This window comes from Pongo pygmaeus, chromosome 15 (assembly GCF_028885625.2).
Source record: "Pongo pygmaeus isolate AG05252 chromosome 15, NHGRI_mPonPyg2-v2.0_pri, whole genome shotgun sequence".
NCBI lineage: Eukaryota > Metazoa > Chordata > Mammalia > Primates > Hominidae > Pongo > Pongo pygmaeus.
This window is the reverse complement of record NC_072388.2, coordinates 61498231-61518294: the sequence shown is the minus strand read 5'-3', so window position 1 is coordinate 61518294 and position 20064 is coordinate 61498231. Positions and strand designations below refer to the sequence as shown.

Genomic DNA, 20064 nt, shown 5'->3' with positions numbered 1-20064 from the left:
TTTTTGAGTTACAATTTGCCAGTTGCCCATGAAAGATTCAATTGGATTATGAAAAATCTTACTGTTTATAGATTCTTTCAATGGCCAAAGTGTAGGGTGCAATTTTAAAAATGTAAGTAAAAACACGCCGTTTTAAAGAGTTTAACTAAATAAAATTTATCAATATTTCCACTATGTTAAGTTGAACCATTTTACCATATGCATGTTAAAAATAAAGCTAAAGGTAAAAAGCCCTTCTTTTTAAAATTTTTATTTATTATTATTTTTGAGACCCAGGCTGACGTGCAATGGCATGATCATAGCTTACTGGAACCTCAGATTCCTGAGCTCAGGTGATCCTCCTGCCTCAGCCTCCCAAGTAGCTAGGACCATAGGCATGCACCACCATGCGTATCTATTGTTTTTAAATTTTTTTGTAGAGATAGGGTCTCCCTGTGTTACCCAGGGTGGTCTCAAACTTCTGGGCTCAAGTGTGCTCCCACTTTGGCCTCCCAAAGGGCTGGGATTACAGGCATGAACCACCATGCCCAGCCAAAAAGCCCTTCTTAAAAGGAAACATTCAGCAGAATTAATTTGAGAATACTCATAATGGTAATGTATAATAATTACCATGGAAATGTAGTTTTCTTAGTAATAAATATTCAGTGTCACTCAAAATTGGAGCTTAGGTCATAAAGCTGTCTCTAAAACTGTAAGGATTTATAGAGAGGGCCTAATTGCATTTAGTGTGTTTGAAATACAGTGAGTTACTTATGTTAGGCATCCCTGATGTTTTATCTTCTTATTTGTTATATTTGTACATTCTTTTAAACTTAAAACAAACAAAAACCTATCATACTTTGCATACAAGAAAGATATGGATCAGCTGGTGGTAGCACCTTGTAAATTAGTGTTTAAAGCCCATAAGCATGATTAAATCACCTTTTCATTTTCATTTGTTTTTAATGAAGCTTTCCATTTCAAAATCGGTGCCTATATTCTCTTACCTTGCAGTAGGAAAGAAAATTTTGTTTTGTCGTAAGCTAGAAAATAAGCTTCTAATGGATATTATTGCATCCTTGCAATGAAATCAAAGCAGGTTCTGATTCAAGACCTTTCAATGACTGATTTGTGGGTCAAAGATTTGAACCTCAGTCTACCCAGTATGCATTTGCTCAGTAGTTGGGTAGGTTCTAGGAATGCCAGAAGGCAAATGATATAGCTCCTGCTTCCAAATGAGGAGTAGACATTAATGATCAATAATAATAATAATAATATACAGATAGCACTGATTCATTGTTTAGACAGTGGAACATAGTGAAGGAACTATAAAGTGCCCTGCTTATTTGTAACATTTTCCATTCATAGACGCACTGCGTCATACATTTGCTGAATGTATGAAAAGGTTATTGAACTAATGAATAACATTTATTTATTGAGGAATTCCAATGTGGCAGGCATGTTACAGACACTAGAGATAATAGCAGTTAGCAAAGCAGACAGAAATCCCTATTCTCGTAAACAAATGATTTAGGTGTAAGTGGAATCAAGGTTGATGTCAGAGTCCAGGGAAAGTCACATTCTTTGACTCTCCCTGCTCCCTGCCTTCCATAAAGGTAGTGTATTTAATATATGTAGAAGAAAGTTAAAAACAAAACAAAACAAAAACACAAGGCATCCTTGAAGGGGACCGGAAGCTGCAAAATGGTAGCATGTGTTTAAGCCTACTGGCTCTGCTTTGGAGAGTAAGGAGGGTCTAGAGACTGCCTCCCACAAAGCTCTTTGAAGGTGCTAGTCAAGGCTACCGCTTTCCCAGCAAGTATACAGCTTCAATCGTGTTCAATTCACGGCTTTCAGGGATGGTTCTCCATGGCAAACGCTCTGTGAAGGATGACCTGCTGAGTGTGAAACTGCTGCACAACTTCCTACTTCACCCATTCCTCTATCCGAATTTTCACGGAGTCCAGGAGAAAGTATAAAAGTTACCTTGAGGAGCAGGAGAGTGGAATGGTTAAGACTGTTTGGAATCTGACCCCTTGGATTTGTATCCTGGACACACAGTTGTGTGACCTAAGGGAAACCACTTAAACTCTTTATGCCTCAATTTGCTTCTCTGTGATATAAGAATAATATGACCTGTGTCCTACAGTAGAGAATAATAGGACCCAGCTCGTAAAATGTTCTCATTCCATGACACTTAAATGAGAAAATACATGTGTGGAAGTGACCACTTTGCTATATACAGATATTTTATAATCATTTTACAATGCCATTTTTTTGTTCCATAGTCAAAAGTAAAATAAAATAAATGTAATCTAATCCTATAAGGTCAATTCAAACTAGTATTTTTTTTTTTAAAAAAAACTACCTCTTAAAAACCTGGATATAATAAGTAGTTGACCAAATCCAAGTGTTACTGTTTGCGGTTAGGCGTCAGTTCCAGTTGTATACATTGGGTGATAAATCTCCTCATGACCGCCTCTTTCTAACCTTCCTCCTGCACCTGCTCTCCTCTCACTGGGCTGCAGATTGTCAGCAGGCCCTGCTGCTAAGGAGAAAGAGCGATCTACTTCGGGACCTAGGGCTTGTGTCTGAGAACTGGAGGGCCTGTAGCCACTCCTCAGAGTGTTGGCTTTTGAGCTGGTCATGTCCAACTGCTGGCTGTCTTTATGTGTGGCATAATTGATGGCCTGAAAGTCCCTGGTGGCAGATCACCTACAGGGTGCAATAACCTTTCCCACCTCACACAGTGCTTTTGCCTTGCCTGGCTTCTAGCAGACTGAATTCACAAATGACTACGTTCAGTGGCTTCCTGAGCTCTAGGGGATCCCAGCCAGTGCCCCTCTGAGCTATAAAGGAAGTGAAGGGCAAGGAGCAAAGAGGGGAACTTTGGCTCTCTAAAGAGCATGTTTTTCAGCCGTGCATTGCCGGCTCCTGAGATTGGATGTGTAGGTCCTGCTGTTCTGCAAACTTGATAACAATTCAGGACCAGTCTTGTTGGTCATAAGTACCCTCAAACCTCAAGGGAGCTATGTTTAAAATTACTTAATCTCCTATCTCCCGGGAGTAAAAAGAGGGAAAGGAACAATGTGCAATACTCAGAATTCTGTTATCTAATGTATCAGAGCTTGATTCTTTCTCTTTCCCAGTTACTTTTACATTTCTTGACAGCAAAATACAGCTCCAGCTCTATCTCATTTGTCCCCTAGTGTAGGTGAGAAATCAAGCCCTGTGCCAAGACCCCCTTTGCTCTATGTATTTTGGTATTTGGAGTCTTTGTTTCTAGCTAAATAGTAGCAATTCAAACACTTGTTTGTTCTTGGTTGGGGGTCGGTGGGAGGCAGCTGGTGGTCAAGGAAGCTGGGAAAGATTTATTTTATTGATATTTTACATGGGCATGTTACAGTCTTACATCACAAAACACCCTGAACTTGGTAAGCACACAATAATTGCAAGCTATTAGTAGCCATTATATTGAAAAATCTAAACAAATAAGGCTCTTGCCTAAGGTGCCCACAAATTCTCAGATGTCAGTAATACCAAATCTTTCAGTATAGTCTCTGCATGGCAGGACAGGTAGACATTACAAAATAGGAATGTCCTTGTCTATTGTATACCAATGGGGTTTCCAAATTTAGCAAACAAAAATACGGGACTCCCAGGTAAAATTAAAATTCAAATAAACATTGAATATTTGTTAAAGGATACGTATGTCCAATTCAGATTTATAATGTCTGATGTTTTTAGTATGTCCCAAATATTGCACGGGGGACCTGCATTTTACCTGATCTTCCTGTGTGCCTAGCGCCTGTCACGCTCCACTGACTTTGAAATGGTTCCCTGTTCCCAAATGTGAAGGCTGCTCTCAGTTACCACATCGAGCCAACACTATGTCTATCCTAGGCTAAACAACCACCTTAAAAAAATAAAAAGGGTAAGTGGTGAGTGGGAAGGGGGATGTGGAAAATCATTCATATTAGGCCTCTCGTGTCCACCCATAGAATCAAAATGAGTACTTTTTCAAAAAGGGGCTGAAATAGGAAAATAGTATCTGTGTTCCTGTGTCTGGGTGTGTCTGGTTCTAAAGAATGTTCATATCTTGAAGACTTAGTATAACTATGTTTACTTTAGGAAGCATAAGAAATGTGTCAACCCTTTGAAAGACTTCGAATTAAACTGCTGGAGCTTTGATGTCAGAATTTGAGATTATTATTACATATTTTAAAAAGACCCAATTTCATGTGCCACTAACAAGAAAAAGTATGTTGGCCTTTACAGACAGTTACTGAATTTATTTTAAAATACAAATTAGTACCACTCGATAAGCTGAGTTTAGTACATCAATCTCATTTTAGAAAATGTACTCTTACCTGGAAGGGGAATTCCTATCTTTCTGACTTTTCTGTTAACGGTGACCATCAATAGTATTGGTTTTTGGTGTAAAATCAATGATTATATGTTACTCCAGGCAGCTGCTGAATATCCAAAAGATAGTAAATGGTTTCAGATAGGAGTATTTTATGAGAGTTCAAGGAGAGAGAACCAACGTATGTTGAGTGTCTGATATGGGTTAGAGAACACGTGCTTCACATGTGTTTCTACTCTAACCAACGACTTACAGAGGGTGATCAAGGTAAGTTATTTTCCTTGAGTGATAAAATTGTCTGATTCTGAAAGTGCCTTATCTAATATAACTCTTTTTTGATTTTCCTTACAGCCTTCACCTGCAGTTACTTCGCTTTTCAGGACTCTGAGCAAAAATCTCACACTTACTAACTTTACTTCCAACTCTGCTAATATATGTGGCAATTTCTTATATGGCCAACATTTTTTATTTCTTCTGATGGGGTTATCATAAGTTCTTCCCATTATTATCTTCAAAATACATTTTAAATAAAATGATGCTCATTTGTTTGTGGATATCTAACCCCTCACCTGCACTACGTATTTAATTTTATGTGTAAAATTTAAAGAATCTGGGAAATTAGAGTTCAACCTCCAACCCAGTGAACATGTCATACGGAAAACATACTTCTATTTTAACCTTTTAGTGGTAGAACGATCACGAGTTTTCGAGGCAGTTTATTCAATAGAGAGCAGTTTGCAATGAAGTCTGTGTACTGAGCTGATGTTACCTCCCAGAAACTTTTACTCACAAATTCTAGTTCTGCCTTCTGGGGTCATATAAATCAATTTAAATTCTCCCCTCACCCAACCCAGATGCCATTTGCTAAACTGTGTAACTTTTCAGTACATTTATAGCCTGGAATTCTTACTATCTGATACCCAAACAGAGGATAATATTAAAAATGGTTTTGAATCTTATTTCTACACAATAAGGAAAATCATACAAAAGTGGCAATTCATTACAGAGAAATTTAAGGTATAAATACGTATTTCCTTATATATGTATATACATACATACATATACAAATATGTATATATGTATATACATACATACATATACAAATATGTATGTAGGTATATACCTACATACATATACAAATATGTATGTAGGTATATACCTACATACATATACAAATATGTATGTAGGTATATACATATATACATATACATATACAAATATGTATGTATGTATATACATATATACATATACAAATATGTATGTATGTATGTATTTGTGTATTTCCTACTAAACGGTAATATAATGGGAACATAAACTAGAAGCAAAGTACCTCTCTATTCAGTTGTCTCTTGAGTAATTCTCCCTCTGATATGTAGGGGACTAGAACTAAGTAAATAAGCAGCCAACATTTCTATGTTGGGTTTAAGGCATATTGCATCCATAAATTTCATAAATGCAATTCCATAATGGTATTTAAATTTTTCTCTTGAGAAATAATCTTATCAAATATTCAAGTGTTTTCTTTGTAACACAAAGCACATGCAGCATAGTATTACACAACTGTTAATCCATCTGCTTTTATAATCAGGCTGTGACTATCTCTCCCGTTCCACAGATCATCTTTCGTAAGATCAGTGATGTGAAGAAAGAGGAGGAGGAGCGCCTCCGGCAGAAGAATGAGGTGACCCTCAGCATTCCCGTGGACCACCCAGTCAGAAAGCTCTTCCAGAAGTTCAAGCAGCAGAAGGAGCTGCGGAATCAGGGCTCAACACAGGGTGACCCCGAGAGGAACCAACTCCAGGTAGAGAGCCGCTCCTTACAGAATGGAGCCTCCATCACCGGCACCAGCGTGGTGACTGTGTCACAGATTACTCCCATTCAGACGTCTCTGGCCTATGTGAAAACCAGTGAATCCCTTAAGCAGAACAACCGTGATGCCATGGAACTCAAGCCCAACGGCGGTGCTGACCAAAAATGTCTCAAAGTCAACAGCCCAATAAGAATGAAGAATGGAAATGGAAAAGGGTGGCTGCGACTCAAGAATAATATGGGAGCCCATGAGGAGAAAAAGGAAGACTGGAATAATGTCACTAAAGCTGAGTCAATGGGGCTATTGTCTGAGGACCCCAAGAGCAGTGATTCAGAGAACAGTGTGACCAAAAACCCACTAAGGAAAACAGATTCTTGTGACAGTGGAATTACAAAAAGTGACCTTCGTTTGGATAAGGCTGGGGAGGCCCGAAGTCCGCTAGAGCACAGTCCCATCCAGGCTGATGCCAAGCACCCCTTTTATCCCATCCCCGAGCAGGCCTTACAGACCACACTGCAGGAAGTCAAACACGAACTCAAAGAGGACATCCAGCTGCTCAGCTGCAGAATGACTGCCCTAGAAAAGCAGGTGGCAGAAATTTTAAAAATACTGTCAGAAAAAAGTGTACCCCAGGCCTCATCTCCCAAATCCCAAATGCCACTCCAAGTACCCCCCCAGATACCATGTCAGGATATTTTTAGTGTTTCAAGGCCTGAATCACCTGAATCTGACAAAGATGAAATCCACTTTTAATATATATACATATATATTTGTTAATATATTAAAACAGTATATACATATGTGTGTATATACAGTATATACATATATATATTTTCACTTGCTTTCAAGATGATGACCACACATGGATTTTGATATGTAAATATTGCATGTCCAGCTGGATTCTGGCCTGCCAAAGAAGATGATGATTAAAAACATAGATATTGCTTGTATATTATGCAGTTGACTGCATGCACACTTTACATTTATTTATAATCTCTATTCTATAATAAAAGAGTATGATTTTTGTTACCCAAGGCAATGTAATATTTGAAGAATCAGGGTCCAACCTGCCAATGTTGCCATGACAAATTTGATCTCAGGCTGAGTATGTATATCGAGCTATCATTTTCTCACTGTTGTGTTAAGTTAAAAGTATAGATTAATGCCAAGGAAGAGTTCAGTCTTTTAAACTATTAGTACCATGTTATGATCTCTTTCCATAGGATATTTTTCTGTAACTTAGTGTTAGGTTCTTTTCCCCTACAGGCAGTGTTTGCTCCATTTAAATGACCGTTTTGTTGCCTAAGTCAGATAACAGTGTGGGATATTGAAAACTTATTGCTATGGGTTTTGTGCATGAATTACATTTTTGATCAACTATACCTCTCGTTTTTTAACATTATACTTAGATAGTAATCATTAGCTCTTATGTAAGAAAATCCCTACTCCTTCCTTCTTGGAGAACAGCTGACATTATCAACACCATAAATACTAAACTATTAATATAGTGTATGTCATTATAGAAACACTGCACCACAGGGTATAAGGGCCTTTTGACAATTCATGTAAGAGATGCTGAATTTCCAAAGCTGATGAATGCTCTAAATTTATATTTCCAAAACATGTTCAAGAGTGACATTGAAAGGCTTCTTAGCAAAGAAACATACGAAAAAAAGCATTTAAGTAATCATATCAAAATGCTAACTATTATGGTATAAAATAAAAAAGAACAAAGAAACATACAAAAAAAGCATTTAAGTAATCATATCAAAATGCTAACTATTATGGTATAAAATAAAAAAGAACGTAAACAGATAGATAAATTTTTGTGGCATGTCTATAACTTAGAAAGAATGAAACACTGGTACGGATTGTTGACAATTGAATCCTAGTGTTTGTAGTGATAACACATGAAATGTGGTAAAACAAACAAACCAACCAACCAAGAAGTAGACATTAAGTTGCTCGACTCAGATAACTGCTTTTCTATCATTTTATTGTGATTACAGTTGTTTAAAGCTTTTTGCACACAGTTCTACTGCTGGACTTCTGCTGAGTTGATTCAATAAACTATTGTGGCTCAGGCAGATCCATTTATGAAAGAGGGATACTAAAGACTGAATTTTAGTCTTTTGAATTCAAATCCTCTTTGTAGAAAGTGCCTATTATCAAGTTTTTAAAAAAAGTCACAAAGAGTTGTCCTGTATATAACTAGTCCCTTAAATGATATGGATTGAGAATAAAATACACATTCACTGTAAGAACCCAGGAGAACTTATTTCTTTTGACTAAACTATATTTTAGGAAGTTGTTCAGGGACGCATACTTTTCAGTCAGTGCATGCACAGCATTTAATATGGGGAGCAGGGGAGTTAGTGTTTGCATGAAGTTGAAAATATGTGCGAGTAATTTATATATTACGGGACCATCTGTACATATATGTTAACAATATGCAAAAGATGATGGCAAAATCGAAGGAGATATTTTGGTCTATTATACCCATTTGTATGAGCTTTTCTATCTTCCAGTATTCCCAACCAAAGCCACTAGAACTGAAAGACATGTTATCACATTCAGACTTGAGAAGTGCAAAACAGTGATTTGTAAAAACAGTTGCTATTTTAGAATTTCTGTTGAACTTCACATGCCCACAAGATGTGCCTCTTTAATCTAGGAGTCTCAAAACATATGTTATGAGCCATGGGCTCCATTTTCCTTTCTTTGTGCGTATAACTTCCATTAACCATAATGGAAGTTTTCAGGGGAGCACGTCTCCATGTAATGCTACAATATCTACCTACCACAAACACAAGAAAATGAAATAATTATGGAGTAAGGAAGCAGCCTTGAAATTGGAATTTTGTTGCTTTCATGGTGAGGATGATATCTTTTTCTTGACCTCTGACATTTATTGAATTTCAGGGTATTTTTCTATTTGTTCAAGTCAAGTTTGGCTTAAGCTTTTAAAGGTGAATGTGTGGTTAAAATAAGAATCTGATTACAGAAGTTGTTAGTTTAACTTTAGCCAGTGCTTCAAAAGTAACTATTGGTGTAAAGCTATAAAAGAATGACTGTGAACAACATGATGATTTGAAGTTCTAATTCATGCCTTTGCATATTAGTGGTGCAAATATTTACTGTGTTCTGACATTGACGTAGAGTTTCACCTAATCGACCTACACAATGTTATTGTTCATATATGTGAGAAACATAATGGTTTTGAATTACTCCAGATTGTCAGGAAGGAGGGAAAGTATCAATTGTTTATTTATGGTGCAGTTATCATAGTGTCTTTTCAGCCATCTCTGTTCTCTGTGTGCATGATATGAAGAGGTGCTGAATGCACCCTGCTGTTTTCAGCAGGAATGCGTGTTTTCAGCAAACATTGTATATAGAGTAGTCTTTTAGGTTCCCAGATTCCACAAATCTTAGCAGTTGAATTTACTCAGATTTGAATGAAGGGTGAATACTTGCTTTAATACATGCAATAATGATAGAATCATGTTCTATGTTGCCTCAACTAGCACATAGACAGTAGATGCTCTTTTGGGGACAGATAACTGCATGTTTTATTCCTACACTGTATAGATGCTCTTGGTGCATCCAGAATAAAAATTTTAATATTATATTTCTAAATAATATATTAATAGGAGTAAATGGATATGTATTAGAAATCCAAACATTTTCCAAAGCAATTTACGCACCTTCAATATTTTTCTGTGATGTTATTAATAGGTAAGATCAGATGCTGTATCCTCGACAGGTGGTTGTAACATAATAGCAAAAGTCAAATTAGAATGGAAATGTGAGTGATGTATCATAATGGCAGGTTTTATCAGTCTGTATCAGGATATTGTTGCACTAAATGTGATCTAGCAGATGGAAGAGATTATGATAAAAAGCAAATAGGCACACAAAAGCCAGATAACAATACCAAAGCTATATGAATGGTACTGAAAATGGTTCAGGCACAGTGGTTGAATTGAATGACATGGTTGAATACAGGCCCATGCTTCATTGTTAAAGTGGAAAATTTTTATGACACTAGTTGTATCTCGCATTAAGTATAGGACTAAAAATGTCCTAAGTATTTTTTACAAACAACTTTATGCATATCAGAGAAAAAATGGAAAATCTGGGGTTTGAAATTGCTCTAGAAAAAATGTATACTTCTGTTGTACTCAACACTTTAATAGGAAAATTAGTTGTGACCGCTAACTAAAGTACCATTATCAAAATTAACCTTATTGGAGCCCAGATGAAAATCACATTTTCCCTTCTGTTTAAGGAGATTTTGTTCACCCCGTGATATCTGGTCCATTTGATATCTTATTTTAAATAACTAAAGTCATTTGGAATTTTTTTTTAATATTAGCCTTCAGAGCAGTGACTGTTTTGAAGTGTGCAGTGGCAGATATTTGTGAAATTATTCATCATATTTCTAATGAATTCCACTATCTTGTATAATTTTTATCTTTTAAGCAATTTTCTCTGAGTTTGTTTTCCAAAATTCCATGTAGGTAATGAGAACATTTATCTAGAATGTGCATATCATACATGGATAACTTTCAAATATGAATATTTTATAATCATGTGAATGTTGTGCTATAATTTTTTCTATTAGGCATAAAAGTATTTCTCTTCTCATCTTAATGGAAAGGGGGAAAAGACAAAAACAGTCTTTTGGAAAACACCTTAAGTCTTAGTATCTGAGCTTTGTCTCGGATTCTGAATTTAGCTTTACCACAAACTAGAAGTGTAATTATGGGCAAGTTAACCTTTTCTAGTATACCAAATGCTACCATTTCCCCGCCAATAAATAAGAAAACAAAGATAACAGCTGTTGCCTTCTTATATCAACATGCTGTTAGGTCAATGAAAAAATTATCTTTCTTGCAGGTGAACATCACATTATGACAAGTGATCACTTTTCCATTCTTTCATAGAAGAGTATCCATGATGTACTCTCTATCAAAATATTCTTCTAGATTTTAGAAGAGATTTCAGGGATTGACGGTGATGTGATTTTTATCTAAATATTCTTTTAGGTTTTAGAAGAGATTTATCTGGTCAGAGGTTAACAGAGAGAGGCATAGTTTGCTAAATAATTATTAGTGGCAGGTAAGCATAAAACTTCATACTTATGTGGGAATTTAGAACTATGAATCAAATAAACCTGGAAAGAATGAAGCTCCTTTGACAGAAGAGAGAAAGAAGAGAAAGATAGGTAAATTTTATGATTTTTCTTATTTCTACTTAATCATACTGCTTGGCAGAAATTCTCAATTTTGTGAAAAAATTGGTAGTGGCCAAGGTATAGAGTAGTTCACCAATGTATCTGTGTAACAAAACTGAATGTGTACCCCTTAAATTTATACAAATAATAACTAGAGTAGTTCATCCTTCAACTTTTTATATTAAAATAATCATGACCTGTTCAAGATACATGATTCCACATAGGCAGACACTCTTATAACAAAATTCTTAACTATGTGCTATGTGTTATTAAGTTTTGGCCTGTATTCTGACTTGAGATTTTCTATCACTTCATTTTTAGGATAAGACCCATGTGTTTGCATTCTTTATGAGGGTCAGGGCCACTGAGGATTTGGACTGGGAACTAGGAAGATGATGAAGGCGAGGGTTGAGAAAAGACTGAGTAGAATCTATCTGCTTCTTTACTCTTAGGCTTAGAAGTTAAATAAGTTAACTAAGCTTATATTTACCAAGTGCTAACTATGATAAGCATTTTATTTAGGTTATCAAATTTAATTCTTGCAACAATCTCATGAAGGTATAGGTTAAGGAACTTGTCCAGGATAGCATACCTGTTACATGGTAAAGTTGAGTTTCTAACACAGGCAGTCAGACCGTAGGGAGAAAACTTTATTTTGTAGAATACTGACATTACAAGAACTATCTAGTTCAAGCATCTAGTCTAGGTTTTCCAGACACATACTTTTAACGATTTCTTAAAATAATTCTTAAAAATTGCACTCTATAGTGTGAATGTAAATGTTTGGTTTTTCTTGATAGGTCAGAGTCAATGACAGAGTTTGAAATCATACTGTCTTAAGCAAAAGGTGCCCTGTCCCAACTGTTACTTCTCCTAACAGTTGAAAGACATCAGCCAAAGTAAACTGTCAAATGTGGTATGTTTGACATATGGTCACTGGTATCAACATTTTCTTTTCCAGTTGAATTTTAACCTAAAGAGGTAATGCGTAATGGTTAAGGAAAGCAAGAGTCATTCAGGATTTTTTTCTATAATTTCTTTTTATTTTTAATAGTGGGATTTGGATGAGACTCCGAAATTTATTTTTAAAATTTATTTTTTGACTCATTGGGTTTTCAGTAGATTATTCAGATATTTTTATTGATTGCACTGATGTTGGCTTCTTGGCCAAACCACTATTAAATGCATTATCCAAATGAACTATTTCTGTTTAGAATGGCAACTTGTATCCTTATTTCCAAAATTAATGAGCTCATAGTATGTATATTTACTTCAGAGAGTTTCAATAATTTTCTCTAATGAAAAAATGTTGATTTTCTGAATGTGATTTATTTGTTCTACCCTTTGAGATTTCTAAAGCAAGTGTCTTGAAATAAGGAGAAAAAAACAAGATATTACAAGACTGCATGCTGGAATCTTCAGCCCAAACCATCTTGTTTTCACTTGGCTAATAACTGAGCCAGAGGTAATCATAGAAAGGAAGAATCCTACTTTTAAAATAATGACTGTGAAGGACCCCACTGACACTATCCAAAGCTTTTTATAATCAGCTCACTTCCATCCTGGCTTTTACATTACCACTGCATGATTGTTTAAATGAGGTCATGACTTGTACTACTTGTAAAGGCACTTGGTCAAAGAACAGTAAACCAAAAAGTGCAGCTTATGACCAGAGATATAACTGAGGAAAAAGGAGGGTGGAGAAGGGATAGCAGTTGCTTCCTTTTAATGAGTTTTCTGTATGTGGTGCCTTTTAAATAGCTTTTGTTTATTTGTTTTTAAGATGACACGTTGTCGTTAAGGTTTTAACAAAACCTTTGGAAGCAGTTTGAAAGCTTGTCAAATGCTGGGGCCTTCTTTAGAAATAAGTGTTCTCCCACCAACCAATGAGTTTAGAACCTCTGGTTCTGGCCTACAAACCCAATCCCCTAAGCACTTGGCTGGTTGGGCTGCATTTTGATGGGAGGAAACAAAAAGATCTGATCACTCTCTCATTCACGTGGAATCACTGACTGTTGAATGACCAAAGCAGTCAAAGCCAAAATATTCACCTTGACGCTTCAATAAACCAGATTGAGTATCCATAATAACTAATTTAAGTAATTTTATCCCCATTCTCTGCTAAATCATATTTCATAATATAAAATGTAACCACTTCCCTCTATCCAAAGCTTTTGGTCAGACTCTCCATTGAGTTAGAGAAATCGGACTTTGGCAAAAAGCAACATAAAGATTATTGTTGTTCCTAGAACCATTGTTGTCATGGACCCCTCATTTGCTCCTCAACTTTTTCAACCAAATTATAGCGGGAAAGATTCCTGATGAAGCCAAGACTGCAAACAGGAAGAATACCTAGCTAGTAAACTATGCAAAATCACAACAAAGATTCATTTTTAATTCCATGTTACAGTGTTTGATAGTCCTAAGTATTTAATATTGGTATATTATGTCACAGCCATGAACTGTCAACTTACACAAAATCCAAATGCACTTTTATTTAAAATCAAGATTAGCCTATTTCATTTTCAGAAAAAAACAGTGGTCAGAATTGCTTTTTTGACCTCTGCAGGGATGTTTTCACATTGCTATTCTTATGACCCTTTATCAGAGAGGGAATAAGTGTAGTGTTCACTTTCATCTCCTTAGGGTTGACTGCACCAGCATCTTCCATCAAGCAGTCACCTTCCACCTTAGAACCTGTTCACAGTTAATAAAGCAAGAGGGAATATGCATTTCATATTAGGAACAGATTTCTTAAGTGATTGTTATGAAAAGTGGAAACCAGTTTAGAACCATTTTTTTACCCTAAAACATCCATTGTAGTTTGTTGAAAGAGCAATGACTTTTAGAAGTGCTTGGTACTCAAACAACACAAAATGTGCAGATTCATGATATATTGAAAATTATAGAGTTCTTTTTAGTCTATGTTCTAGTGACTTTGTTTACACTAGTTGTGGCATTTTGTATACTACAATGTAAATTCTACTATAACACTAATGTTACTATGGGAATTAATTTTGCAACTTCTTAAATGTTTTTGTCACTGCAACCATATTGGTGAGATATTGGGGGTATTAAAAATGCCTCTGCCTTTAAGGGTTAATTCACCAGAAATAATTGATTCATGCATTGACAAAGGAAACAATGCAAAAATTTCATGTGGGATGTTTTTAATACCATTATGCTAAGCAGTACTTGTTGGCTCTTTTCAAAATCTGATTCATGCTAAGCAGATCCTTTTTTCTACTTAAACAAAGATACTGCAATGTATAATACAGAAATTTTGTATGTACTGTTGAACTATCACCTGATTGCTGACAGGATGTGTGAACATATTTTAACTTTGTGACTTTAGGGTCAATTATGAAATAATTGTGATCAAAATTCAATTGCTTCTGGGAAGTTTGTGGTGATTATCACTTTATTTAACGTTTGTTCTCAAGAAATGGTCATTTTGAAAAGTGAATTGGCAGGTGGAAGCTTTTAGCCCAAAATAATTCTGGGTTTCAGCACAATAAACTGTATTTCATCAGGGAGGACTAACTTTGCTTTTTTTCACACTTTATTTAAATGTGGATATTTTTTCATGATACAGAATAAAATGTGCATTTTATGGAATTAATTTGAATTGGGTCTTTGTTGGAAATTGCTATTTTGAATTTAGTTAAATAAGTGAAAAGCTCCCCAATATTAAAACACAAAGCAATAGGTTTAGAGGAAACAGTCTTTTGATATATTAGAATTCCAGTGTTATCTTAAACTTTCATAATACTTTTCCTCTGATAAATTGTATCATTATGGTATAAATGATAAAGTAGTATTATATCAGAAATAAAAAGTTTAAGCTCCAGGAGTAAATTTGTTTGAATTAGAATATTTCTCTGTACCATGAAAGATAGAGATAATGAGCATATCTGAATAGGAATTTGGAGAAATCCTTATTTTAAAATGGGATTTGAAAATATTTCTCTATCAATATTTCTAAAATTCTATTAATATCATAACATTATTAATTTATTCCAAGCAGTGAAATTTAGAGGCTTAAAGGGCAGAATGTACATGGAATAAAAGTATACTTTTCTCATTTTTTGAAAAAAATTATAAATGGCTTTGCCAAATTCCTATTGAAAAACAAGAGCTAAATATGTAACATAGGCTGTCTGCAACACGAGAACTGCAGATTTTTCTTCTAACTAAAAAACAAGTTTGAGGAACACTTTTTTGGCACATCACTGAAAAATTATTCATACCTATGGCTACGTAAAATTACATTTTGATTACAGAACAACCAAATAAAGCTTCGTCTTTGCTATGGCTATATTAGAATATAAGTAGAGGATTCTAGAGTTAGCTTTCAATTATATAGGAATCAAGGATATGATGATCACAGATAACAAAATGAATTGTCAAAATGAAGGGAAACTTTCTACACAAATGAACAGTAATTAATGCTTTCTCCACTTTTGTTGATTTTCCTCCTCTTTTTTTTCTTCTTTCCTTACTCACACATGCACATGCACACATAGTCAACAATAAATTGCAATCTTTCCTTCTAAGTTCCATGGTAATAACTCAATTAAGAAAGATACCAATTTTTGGCTGGGCGAGGTGGCCCAGCCCATAATCCCAGCACTTTGGAAGGCCGAGGCGGGTGGATCACCTAAGGTCAGGAGTTTGAGACCAGCCTGGCCAACATGGTGAAACCCTCTCGCTACTAAAAATACAAAAATTAGTTGGGGGTGGTGGTGTGTGCCTGTAATCCCAGCTACTAGGGAGGCTGAGGCAGGAGAATCGCTTGAACCCAGGAGTTAGAAGGTGCAGTTAGCCAAGATCACGCCATTGCACTCTAGCCTGGGCAACAGAGAAAACTCCATCTCAAAAAAAAAAAAATTTCAAAACATGATAATACATATTGTAGATGTGTGAGGAAATACTCAAGTGCCAAATACCATTACAAGCAGAATGAGAAGTTTTTGTCCCATAGGATGTTTTCTTCAGGGAATGTGATGAAAAATAGAACATGCTTTAACCTTCCAACTTTCAAACTTGTGGTTAGCTCCTTCTATTCCCACCCAGTTAGGAGGCTTTTGCATCCTGTAAGATTGTTGAAAACACCAAGTTTTCCTATATCAAGTTGGATACATTCTGTTTAATCTAGGAAAATCAGCGTAACATGCTTTTAATTTGATTAAATAAAGACGTGCCCAAGGCGAGTGATGCAGAGCTGACCTTATATAGCCAGAAGGGGCATTGGGGAGGAATTAGCACCATGCCTACTTTGAGAAATGAAGAAACCAAGAATTGGAAAGGGTGGGCAATTCTCCAAAGTTGTATGTACAGTGACAACTTTGGAAATTAAAGTTGGGAGTTGGGAGGAGTTGGGATTAAAATTCAGTTGTCTTGACTCCAAGTCCAATGTTTCTTACACTATATCACATGCCATCTGGTTTTTCACAGTGCAAAACACACACACACACAAACACACACACACTCTTTAGCTAATGCTACTGAAAGTGTTGCTAGTCTCCTCTCTGAATATTGCAGAAAGGATAGCTACGTGTTCAACTATGTCATTTATGTAAAGGTGTGTGTCCTTTATTCCAGTTTTCTTAAAAAAACAACTGATATCTCATAAAAGGTGTACTCTCTCCATTTGATATTGAAGATTGTAATTTCACATTCTACACTCATGATACTCTCTGTCCACCTGGTTTTAGAATCAGAACTAGACAGGTTATTTGTTGTATCTGGCTAAGGATACACAGTTGGGTCAGAGTTCAAGAAGACTGAATAAAGACTGGTGGGATGCTGACCACCCCAGATCTCTCTGTGTGGAGCAGAAACTGGAACTTCTGGGTTCCTGCTTCCTGTGGGTGCATATGGGCGCATAAAACACAGCTTTCCATCTCATCTGATTCTACTGTCCTCTGGCACCCAAGCTTAGCTTAAGTCTTGAAGTGTGCGTGCGTGCGCTCGCCTGTGTGTGTGTGTGTGTGTGTGGGTGTGGGTGTGTGTGTTTGGGGATGACATCTTCCTCAGTTCTTAAAATTCTCTAGGACTATTCCCATGAAAAGAAAAAATATGTATCTGTGGTCACAGTTTATAAATAACAGTGTTCGATACCACCAGTGGCTGATGGAGAAGTGCTAGCAACTTGTCACCTGTAGTCATTCAACCCCATCAACAAACATTCCTCCCATGTATGATACTGCTCTAGGCACTCCACACTGACCAAATTCAGCTGCAAGGGTGGACCTTAAGAGTTTTCTTTCACAACTGTGACTATCCTGTTCAAAGACAAACAGCAAGATTCTGTTGAAATTCCTCATGTTAATGACCTTTGAACTATGGAATCCACTCACTGGCAGGAGTGTCAGGAAGAATAATACCTGCTTTTAGAGACAGGAGAGAATTTGAGCTCTCTCATGCTTTCTTTAAATTTCCATATTCTCCGTTCTTAACACGCTTCCCCTAAATTTTTACAACTCAGGTAAGGAGAGCAGGGAGCAGATTTTCAGAGGTCTGGCACTTTCACTGCGGCATGCATACACAGTTATTTCCTTCCCTGTAGTTTTCCATTCTGCTATAAGCAGGGAGAGGAGAAGGAACACTCTGCAGGCAACCTTAAGCTGATGGCTCTGTGGCTCCCTGCCTGCCCGAGGAGAAAAGGAAGGATGAAAGCAAGATTTCCAACAATTGCCATTGAACGCCCTGAAAGGAAGAGGCTGAGTGGAAGGAGGGCAGGGAGGGGTTTTGCCTTTCAGGACAACAGCAGCAAATACATTTCTGTGCTAGTGCAGTTACCAGGAGACTCTCTTCTCTTCCTTTCCTCTGCTAGTGTTATTCCTTGTATAGCCTATAGTAGGTTGGGACCAGATTAAATGAGATAATAGCAGTGAAAATGCTTTGAAAAATATAATGGGCTATACAAAGCTTGAGGTTCTCTCTATTTGCCATTGATTTTCCCAGTAGTCAAGGGTGGATTCCAGAACTTATTGAGAAAGAGCCGTAAATATTAATAACATATATTCACACACAGCTCTTAGTGAAGTTCCAAGATTTTCTCAATTATACATAGAGAAAATTGGACAAGTTCAAAGTTTGTCAAGACACAACAGCTGGAGTCCTTTTACCTTCCCGTCAACTATAAGGGCAAACACAAACACTGTAATAGCCTCTCTACTTCCACACTTCAGGAAGTATGTAAAGAACCTGTTAACATACAGGCTATATGAAAATATAGTCCCAGTTTTACTAATCTGAAATTCTCTAAAATAGCAGTACTATTTGTCATTTTCACTTTCACACTTAGTTGTCAATATCATGTAAGATCTCTGTTACACATAGTAGGTATTTGATGCTGTTTCAGAGTTCTTCCTGACTTAAGATTCAGTGCTGTAAGATCAATTCCTAAAGTTCATACTAAAGATGTAGAGGGGCCACTAGGTGTTTAGCTAATTTAGGACTTTGACCCATTTAGATACAGTGAGAGCATACATAATGCTGGAGTTGACAAATTAAAATGTTTTTACCTAACATGACACAGGAACCATGTTTAACACCAATACCTTCATTCAACTTCCCTCCCTTCTACGCTCTGGCAAGATGTCTGTACCTTTTACAGGGCTGCATCTTGTGTGTTTTTGTTGTTGTTTTATTGAATTGACTTTGATATAAAACCAAGATTCTTATAATTTTGTGTGTTATATACGGATGTTTGGATAAGTAGAAATATCTATTATTTTTCAGTCTCAGACACCTTCACATATAATGCTTCTAACAACCTCATTAGAGAAATAAGCCCACAGGCTCTGGGTGATAAACAACCCCTTGTAACCTCACATAACTAGAAAGTATCAGAAAATGTTTTCAAACTCAGGTCTCTGACTTTCAGATATTATTTGCCTCAAAGTGACTCTCAGACCTGCATTAGGCACTTGGTTTTACATCAGGACCTACAGAAATAAAAGTTAAAATTATTTTTTGGAGGATTTGTAATCTGATTACAGAATTCCAGGGTTTAGCCTTGTGCTAAAGTTCCTAAAATAGGAAAAATGCTAGGGTTCCCCTTCATGTATGTTCTATTTACAGATATGGAGTATTACAATTCATGGCATCCACTTAGTTTCTCCTCTGCATGATGACCTATGTGGAAAAGTCCCACAGGAGCATTGATATCTGTGCAGGACACTATGGTCATGTATACATGAGCTACTTAGAGAAAAGGGCTGTGGCCAGGCGCGGTGGCTCACGCCTGTGATCCCAGCACTTTGGGAGGCTGAGGTGGGCGGATCACCTGAGGTCAGGAGTTTGAGACCAGCCTGGGCAACATGGCGAAACCCCATCTCTACTAAAAATACAAAAATTAGCCAGGCGTGGTGGTGGGTCCCTGTAATCCCGGCTACTCAGGAGGCTGAGGCAGGAGAATCCCTTGAACCCGGGAGGCGGAGGTTGCAGTGAGCCGAGATTGCGCCATTGCACTCCAGCCTGGGCAACAAGAACGAAACTCTGTCTCAAAAAAAAAAAAAAAAAAAAAAGGAAAAGGGCTGTGTTCCGTCTTCTTTAATAGCTGCCTACAGTGCTTAGATGTGTGCACTATACCCAGTATAGCTACTACTATTAAAAGTCTTGAAAGAATGCTTAGAGTAGTTCAAGTCTATTTCTTTAAGACTC

At 36.6% G+C, this 20064-nt stretch overlaps 1 protein-coding gene across 1 annotated transcript in view; it reads left to right on the top strand.

Annotated features, from left to right (window-relative positions):
- KCNH5 (potassium voltage-gated channel subfamily H member 5) overlaps positions 1 to 15009 on the top strand; it is a 347265-nt gene extending 332256 nt beyond the window's left edge. The window contains exon 11 of the mRNA XM_054448009.2: positions 5961 to 15009. Within this exon, the coding sequence (XP_054303984.1) occupies positions 5961 to 6908 (948 nt within the window). The 3' untranslated portion in view covers positions 6909 to 15009. The remainder of the gene's footprint in view (positions 1 to 5960) is intronic.
- The last annotated feature ends 5055 nt before the right edge of the window (positions 15010 to 20064 follow it).